The sequence below is a fragment of the Tachysurus vachellii genome, chromosome 7 (genome assembly GCF_030014155.1).
Source record: "Tachysurus vachellii isolate PV-2020 chromosome 7, HZAU_Pvac_v1, whole genome shotgun sequence".
Lineage (NCBI taxonomy): Eukaryota > Metazoa > Chordata > Actinopteri > Siluriformes > Bagridae > Tachysurus > Tachysurus vachellii.
The window spans coordinates 10,494,474-10,503,610 of record NC_083466.1 but is presented as its reverse complement, the minus strand read 5'-3'; the positions used below and the strand labels follow the sequence as shown (position 1 = coordinate 10,503,610).

At 41.0% G+C, this 9,137-nt stretch overlaps 1 protein-coding gene across 1 annotated transcript; it reads left to right on the top strand.

Annotated features, from left to right (window-relative positions):
* Window positions 1–272: 272 nt before the first annotated feature.
* plag1 (pleiomorphic adenoma gene 1) lies at window positions 273–7,606 on the top strand. The gene is made up of 3 exons (XM_060874196.1): window positions 273–436; window positions 5,430–5,757; window positions 5,896–7,606. Exons 2-3 carry the CDS (start codon window positions 5,522–5,524, stop codon window positions 6,818–6,820), a joined length of 1,161 nt encoding a protein of 386 aa, XP_060730179.1. The 5' UTR covers window positions 273–436; window positions 5,430–5,521; the 3' UTR covers window positions 6,821–7,606.
* Window positions 7,607–9,137: the final 1,531 nt, after the last annotated feature.

The window sequence follows — 9,137 nt, the reverse complement described above, 5'->3', positions numbered from 1 at the left end:
GAGCTAAAATAAACCGGTCGCTACCCCGTCGACGGACAGGTCTCCTAGCCACTAATTCGGAGTCTCTGGCACTTTTAACCCACCTATTGTTTTAAATAGAAATCATCCGAAGTCATTTAGATTGACAGAATCGACGACGAGTACGAAAATTTTGATTTTCTGAAAGGTACGGCTGTGAGAGCGAAATATGAAAATGACAGGGTTGTACACCAATCACAGAGAGCAAGGAGGGCGGGGCGACGGAGTGGGCGTGGCCAACGGGTTCGGTTGCACCGCAGCGCATAGCCTACACAATGGCTGCTGGAAAGAGGAGAAAGCAAACAATTTTCAGGCCCCGCCGCGTCCAGCAAAAAATATGAGAAAAAAATTTATTAAAATTCGGAAAATAGGTGAAAGTCAAGGAAAACGCCCTAGAAAGGATGTTAAAGCTCCCACGGTAAGTTTTGCCCAAATTAAGTAAATTGTTACGTTGTTCTTGAATTAAAATATCGGTGTTATTCAAATTATGAGAGTGAGGGTGAGCTAGGGGGAAAAAAGTTTGCGTTAATCAGCGCCCAGTTTGGGACCTGAGAGAAAAAGCAGAGAAAGATTAAAAAATGCATAGAAGATTACTATAAATGAAGGTGTTCTCTCTGGTCACCTCGCGTTTCTCTGCAAATCAACGTCAACACACGGAGGAAACGCTGAAGTTGTTTAAAAAAAGTCGGGGTAAAAGTTTTTTTCTCTCCGTCTCTGAATATAATAAGGTCGGCTGTAGGGGAAGCCGTAGCAGAAACGCACGCGCGTTTAAATGTGGTGGAGAAAAACAAAACAAAACCAAAAAAAAAATTCGTATAAAATGCACGCGCACTCGTGCTGCTCAAAATTTTGACACACACACGCAGGCGAGACGACAGTAAACACCGTGCTGTCGGCGGAATCGCGTTTGCATGCGTCCTGTTGCGCGTTAAGCCGAAATTTGCGTTTTAAAGGTGTTAAAAGAGTTTTGTTTCACCACGTGATTTAAAGTTTTTTTCCCTTGGGTTCAAGAGTCACGGTCGTGTTTTGCTCCTGATCGTGTATAACGCAGGAGGCGAGTGATCATATACTGCGTTTCCGTGTGGTTTCGGGGGCGATCGGCGCCAGGAACTTCACTTTGCTTGTCAATATCGCAAACAACCAAAATGGAGGGAGAAGTTAAGGGGGAATAATTGGCCGAAGCTAAACATATTCTCCCCCCGTGTGTCCTCTCCATCTACAAACCTCGTGTTCGGGTCCATAACAAATCCGGCAGCGTGCTGATTTCTATTAGAAACTAACCTTTTCTTTGCATTTGAGTGGCGCAAGTGAGGACTGAGATTGTGTCAAATCGAGGTGATTCCTAGCACAGCCTATGGTGTGGTGTGTGTTTGTGTGTGTGTGTGTGGTCAGTCATCATCAGAGGTGTATGTGTATGAGTTTGTGTGGTCAGGTCCATCACACCATCACGTATGTAACATTGCGTTTATGGACGCGCTCGATCTCTACACCAAAAGCACTTAGGATGAGTCCGAAGTTTGTTTTGTTTTGTTTTGGTTTTTTTTTTGAGCTCTGCTGATGCGTGCGTTTGGATGACGGAGCATGCAAGAAGGAGGGGGCTGGGGTTACCTTCTGAGACAGTGGCACGCATGAAGCCCACATGGGACGGTGTGTGTTGGTGGTCCGGCTGCTGTGGACTCCACGTGTTGTTGGGGTCCATGTGGCGCGCGTGGACAGTCGCGGATTGCCGGAGTGCGCGTGATGGAGACGCAGTTCGGATATGCAAATTAAAACCCGTCGCTTTCAACCTCGTGGCGTCTCGGTTTGTTTATGTGTCGCGTTTCCGCTCGAGAGACGTAGCCAAGTGCGTAACAACGTCCTAAACCTCACAGGCTACTACCGCACTAAGTAGTGTGTGAAAATAGCACGCGATTTCTGGTAACTATGGTAACCTCCGACGGTGTACTCACTGTGTAGTGCGGTTTGAGCTGCAGCCCATGTGCAGTATGGTGCCGCAGATCAGAAACCATGCTCATAATGTGAAAAGTTCTGAATGGAGTGATTTCTGATGTTTTGAAAAATATGTACAAGCTTCTTGATGATGTTCTTGTGGCGTTCCTGACCGTTTGTATTACCATTTATACCTTTAAACAATTAAAAACAAGTTTGCTGGAATTTTACTGCACTGTTCTGGTTTGTGTCAGAAAAAAATGATGTGGTTCAATCCAGTCATTTGGATATTAATGTTTTGATGTGGGATGTAATTGAACTTTTTTCTGTTTTGCTTCAAAATGACTAAATTAATTAAGGAGATATAATTTTGCTAGTTCTAACATCTCTCCTGGTTACACGTGAAATGAGATTTTGTTTTATTATGGTTAAGAGTTGTATGCTTATGTGCTGTTTGTTTTGACTTTAAAGGAAGTGATTTAGGATTTTAAGGTTTGAAAAATGTTTTCTGTATTTTTGCTCTAATATGTGCTAAACATAATGGTTATAATTTTTTTAAAGTCTTTTATAAAAATTCTAAATCATCAAATCATCTCTTCAAGCTGATCCATTATTTTAGGAGGAAAAAACTTATTGCATTCATAAATATTCAGAAATGTTTGCTTGTGGTTTCATACGTTTCCTTTTTTCTGTAAAATGTTATTTAAATGATGCTGAATTCTAATGAATTGTTTAGCAATGCTGAACAAATAATTGTTACCGGATAAATTATCTTTCAAAGTATGTAGAAATTTGAAATTTGATTATGGTTTCTAGTTCTTTCTGTGCACCAAAACATTTTCCCTAGCTACAAGTTGATTAAAGGTTTCCTCAACAATTTGGGTAATAAATTTACTGAATTAATTTAAGATAAACATGTATATTTATAAGTAATGTATCTGAAAAATAATTATGTTGAATTAGTATTAAATAATTCAATTTATTAGAGAGAATTTCACCTCATGTTCATTACTTGTAAATTTTTGTTTTTAGTTAATAACTATCACTTTAAAATAAGGCTAACAATTTAGCATTACCAAAAATATACAATTGTCATTGTTTTTAGTTGTTTAAATTACATTTTTAGAATAGTACATTTATGAATTTACACTACAGTATGCATTGAAATACAAAATAAAATGTTTATAAAAGTGAATGTTGCTGACTTCTGAGAAAAGTCTGAACTCATTTCTAAAGTCTGAAATCATTACACCAAAAAGTTCATGGAAAATGCTGATTGTTCAATCTGTCACTCATGAAAAACAATAGAGCAGGATAGAGGCATATTCAACCCATACAGTAGTTTGCCAGTATGTGGACTTTGATAAAGAAACACATTTCTAAATGAATTGTTCAGGGTTCTAGATATAACTTTAGGGTCCTAAATATAGGTGCTGAGTTCTAATAGGTAGAAAACCAGACATTTGGTAGTCCTCTGTACAAGACCAAAGATATACAGGGCTGTCCATGTACAACTGAATTGATAAGGATGGAAAGTAGAAGTGAGTACTAAAGGGATCAATATATCTGCTGCGTATTTTTGGGTAGAAATATTTGGATAAATATTACAATACAGCTCAAAAAGTCGCCAAAAAAATAAATAAATCAGGAGCCCCATTTAGTTATCCAACAGTTTGACCAACAGCACCACAGAAATGCCATGTTTCTGACTTCAGTTCTTTCGTAGCATCAGAAGTAGAATATTTATCTCCCTCCGTTCCTTGTTTTAAAGCATATTATTCATTTATTACAGTGAAACTACTACCAAATGCAGGTAGTCACTAAAGTAAGAAAAGTCATGCATTAACAGGTCCAGTGGGATTCATTTGGTTACAAACACCTTGTAATTAATGACTTTAAGTGTCTGGTGATATTTTATTGCTGATATTTCCCATTATCAACTAGATGGGCTATGTTATGATACATGTATCGTAGTAAGTTATTGTGTTTGAGACTTCATATTAAATGCTGCAATTCATTACAGTTTTCTAAAGGTTTCTTCTTAATCTGAGCATGATACAAGACAAGGATTGCTGTACATCCAAAAGATGTAAGCTTATGTGTGGAAATTTGTTTGAAAATTGCAGTCATTTTTACTTAAAGTTGTAAACATATGCAATTTATTTACTCAGGTCCAATAACACAGACGTACAGAGCAGTCCATGCCTAATTGAACAGACATTTTGCTGCGTTGGCACTCTGTGAGCACGTCTGAATCTGAGATGAACCAATAGTTATGAATAGGCTTTAATATCAAGCATATGTAGCCTACATTTATATCAGGTGAACCATGTAGGAATTACACACGGGTTTTCTACATAGTTCTCCCATTTTATAATCCCAGACGTAATTTGGTAATTGACTGCTCAGTTATTTCTTGGCCAGTCGTGTTGTTACATCACTGCATGAAGCGCAGGAGACCTGACAAAAGGTGTAGAATTGATTCAAGATTTTGCATTTGCATCTGGAGTCTGTTACCGTTGTCAGTGCCAGTAAAGGAAGCCATCACAAGACTGAGAAGCAGTATAAATCAATCAGACAAAGAGTCAAGACAAATGACCTGTGTGATGCAGTGTTTGGTATACACGCAGGACACACACTATAAACACACAGTTTTTTTTTTGTCCTCAGAGAACATACACCCAGGTAACCACTGGTAGCTTTCAGAAATGTGCATTAAACCTCCCTGGAATATAATCTTACGGCTAAACGAGACAAAGACAAACTCGTACCAAGAGTCATAGAAAGAGGAAAGTTGGAGAAAAGGGAACTGCTCACAATATAAAGCCTGCTACCTCATACTATCTAGCATGAAAGATGGTGTTGTGACCATGTATGGCTTAGAACCCATTACTTTAACGGAAGGCAAAAGTCCCCAAAACAAGCAGGAACTGAAAACAGCCTGCAGCGAATAACCAGGAAAGATACCCAGTGTCTGGTGATGTCTAAGAGTCACAGACTTCAGGAAGTTATCAATCGCAAGGGATTTGCAACCAAGTACGAAGTTACAGTTTTATTAAGAATTGTGTCCATGTGTTCATCCACTTTCTTATATTTGTCTGAGACAGAAAGAGGGACTGCATTTAAAAAAAACAAACAAACAAAAAAACTCTGTTCTGTTTGTCTCACTTTAAATGTATATAAACATGCAAACAGGCAAACGATAAATTCAGGCTAACATTTAACACTGCAGTCTTTTTTTTTTCTTTCATTTTAATTCTGCTTTTGTAGAGAGACACATTAATAATCACTGTTCATTTTAAACTGTGATCACCATTGTTTATTGTTTGTTAGTGTTACATGATTCAACCCTTGTATTTCGTGCTGCAGCAGAATTTATAATCACCGTTTTATCAAAAATGCAAGATGATTGTCCAGTGTCTGATCTGCTTTTTTCTTTCTTCTTTTGGCAACCCTACCATCATCTTCTCTCACTTCCTCAGTGCCTGGCCTCTCTGTGGTGTTGAAAATTCAGCCTCTGTCACTCTGTCAGTGATCGGACACATCTCTGGTGTCCGCTGCGTGCTAAGTCGCCATGGCCACAGTTACTCCCGACGATGACTGCCCCAACCCGGCAGAGCACGATCGAGTGAGGAAGAGGAGGCCTGAGGGGAAAGGGAGGAAAAACTTCCCGTGTCAGCTTTGTGAAAAGGCATTCAACAGCGTGGAGAAGCTGAAGGTGCACTCCTACTCACATACAGGCGAGAGGCCGTACCGCTGCACACACACCGACTGCACCAAGGCCTTCGTCTCAAAGTACAAACTGCTACGGTAGGTCCCACTGGGATGCACACACTCAGTCTGACTAACAGATGCCTAAAAACAGACTACTAAACCTTATCCTCAACACACCCTTTGTTGCTCTCCTGTTCTTTCAGTATAATGATGCGTGTTAGTTTGTTTCCACAGCCACATGGCCACCCACTCACCTGAGAAGACCCACAAGTGTAGCTACTGCGAGAAAATGTTCCACCGCAAAGACCACCTCAAAAATCACCTGCACACACATGACCCTAACAAGGAGGCTTTCAGCTGTGCCGAGTGCGGCAAGAGCTACAACACCAAGCTGGGTTTCCGAAGGCACCAGGCTCTGCATGCGGCACATCGCGGTGACCTCACCTGCCAGGTGTGTCTGCGGCCATATCCCAGCACCACCCTGCTGCTCGAGCACCTGCGTGCCCATGCCGGCAAAAGCGCTACAGCTGCAGCCAAGGAGAAGCGGCATCAGTGTGAGCATTGTGAGCGCCGATTCTACACCCGCAAGGACGTGCGGCGCCACCTAGTGGTGCACACGGGTCGCAAGGACTTCCTGTGCCAATACTGTGCGCAGCGCTTCGGCCGCAAAGACCACCTGACTCGGCATGTAAAAAAAAGCCACAGCCACGAGCCGCTGCGTGTGAAGGCGGAACCGCTGGAGCCCTCAGAGCCACACGCTTACCTGTTTGGCCACGCCTCCTACTCTCCACCACCACCACTCCGTCCTGAGCTGGAGAGCTACCTTCTAGAACTGCAGGCGGAGGAGGTGCCGAAGCTGAGTGCTGCTGCCACGACCTCTGGAGAAACACCTCCTTCTTTTGACTTCCTGTCTCCTCTGTTTAACTTCCTGCCCTATGGGCAAGGGGCAGGGCCAGGCTTGGGGGTTTCCTACAGCCAGGAGGAGGGGCTTCCTGTGATGACGCCTTCTCAGGACACTCCCGATCCTCTTGGCCCAATTCACACGCTTGCACATCCACACATGCTTTCACAGACGCACGCTCTCACCACAAGTTACACACACTCGCCAAGCCTGAATACAACCACCACCCTGCCTCGCTTTCACCAGGCCTTCCAGTGATCCAAAACATACACATTAAGCTACCGTAGCAATTACACACACCTACACACATCAACTTGGCACTTAAATTAAATGCAAAAAACACACCAAGATAACACTTGTCACTTAAATCAGTGACACTTCTAAAATGATCACCTGCTCATTTAACTCTATTTCAGTCTATAGTTTATAAGTTAGCAATAGAAGATGTTGAACATCTTGACAGCTGGCATTCGAAACAATCAGTCTGGTTTACGAACATGTATGTGCCTTGGTTTGCAGTGAAGTTTTGCTCTCAGACACTGAGTGCATATAGCTTTCCCATTTAGCACTTTCTAGATGTTGAAGTTCCATCAAAGCTAAACATTGAGTTTTTTTTCCTGATATTTTTGTTGATCACTTTATTTGTTGGCTCACAAGCAAAAGGGTACTGAAATGCCAGCATCTGAGTGACTATACACAGCCAAAGGCAACCAAAACCCTCAGAGCCACAGTGGGGAAGGCTCATCTTGTTTTGCCTTTTTTTTTTCCTTTAAAATAAACTTTTTTAAATGGCCGTTTGCCTTCATGCTGCTGCTCGTTTTAAGGGCCTTAAACTTTACCAGTGCAGATCTGCTTCACTATACAAAGCAATAAAGGGAAACATGGACTGACTTTACATAGACTGTCATATGTAGACACAAACACATCTTAAACACCCCTTTCATATTTTTCACTCCTCTGTTTGTCCTTTCATTGCTTTTCTTTTCTGGTCCTGGACTTTAGACACCAACACAACCTTCAACCTCATCTGCCAGAATGCTGTCCATTGCACTGATTCTGATTCTCATCAATTATATATATATATATATATATATATATATATATATATATATATATATATATATATATATATATATATATATAAAATTCAGTTGTATGGTTCTGTGCTGTTGCATACGAAGCGCACGCAGAAGCCATGCAAATAACATACGCAGTCTGTGAAGAAGCTCTTTTGTGAATAAGATACATTTCTATGGATAGTTTTGCGGACTCTAGACGTCTCCAGAGGCTGTAAAACACACCTACATTTGGCACAGTCCTTTTCCCAATACCCCCAGCCAAAACCCTGTACAGATGTGTATTTGTGGGTGGGGGTGTGGCAGGGACGACAGAGGTGCCTGCTGAGTGAATGTTGGGGCTCATGTTTATTATACATTGGGAGCTGAAGGTTATTGGATGCTGGAAAGCCTCCAGGTTGGGCATATTTTTCATACTAGCACTTTCTAAAGAATCTGATGCCTTGGTTTTTGTCATGTTATAAATATGTATTTTATGTTATACAACCTATTGCATCAAATGTTTAGATGTCATATATAGCTTTTAGCAGATTGTGTGTGTGTGTGTGTGTGTGTGTGTGTATATATATATATATATATATATATATATATATATACATAATATACACATACATACATGCACAGGAAGTATATGTAAAATGCTAAGAGTGTGATATTTTTACAGGTACACGTCATACAGTGTTTTTTGTAAATGTCTCTTGTTTTTGCTTTATTGCACAAAATGTCTGTGTCTCTCACTGAGATTTTATTGCGAATGGTTTATTCCACCCACACTTCTTCTTCTTCTTCTTCTTCTTCTTCAAAGCACTTCCATTGTTTTAAGTTTTCAAAGGGTTTTTATAAATATCTTCCAAAATCTGCAGTTTGTAAATACTTCAGTATTGAGAAAAGTGTATAAAACTGGGAAGACCAGAAAGCCTCAATATTTTTAAGGTGTGAAATAGCGATGTCATTCGATGCTGCTGAGTGGCTGACGGATTGTGCAGAAAAGCTGATCGAAGTGCTCGGCTTCCGAGCGCGTTTTCATTGGGAGACACAGACCTTTAGCAATTCTCCTGTTCAATGTCAGTGGTACCATCCTGCAGTGTGTATATTTTGTGAGAGTGGAACCTTCTCTCGACTTGGATAATGCTGCTAATGGACATGGCATAGCCCATGATGGCGCAACAGAACTTTTAGTGTCCCCCCTCCCCCCTCCTTCTTTCAGATCCATGAAATGTTTGAAGAAGGAGTATAGACGTGTGTACTGCGTGTGTCCTATTTCCATGTGTCAGTAAAGCGATGTAGTTCTTATCAAAGCTGATTAGGAGCTGGATGTTGCCACAGCCGTGCTTCGAGGGAAATGTCTTTGTAGAGCTGAACTCTGAGTGACCTTTTAAAGACGAGAAGAGAAGGAGGTTTTGTTCAAGAGAAGGCATTCCATCCATTATGGTGTTTTACATGGTGTCCTTATTGTTTTTAATCACATTTCTGTAATGCCATCCTGTGATAGTGGCTTT

Coding starts and splice junctions, on each gene's coding strand:
- plag1 (XM_060874196.1), top strand. CDS start 5,522: ATGGCCACAGTTACTCCCGACGATGACTGCCCCAACCCGGCAGAGCAC. Junction 5,758..5,895: donor TCAAAGTACAAACTGCTACG/GTAGGTCCCACT, acceptor TTGTTTCCACAG/CCACATGGCCACCCACTCAC.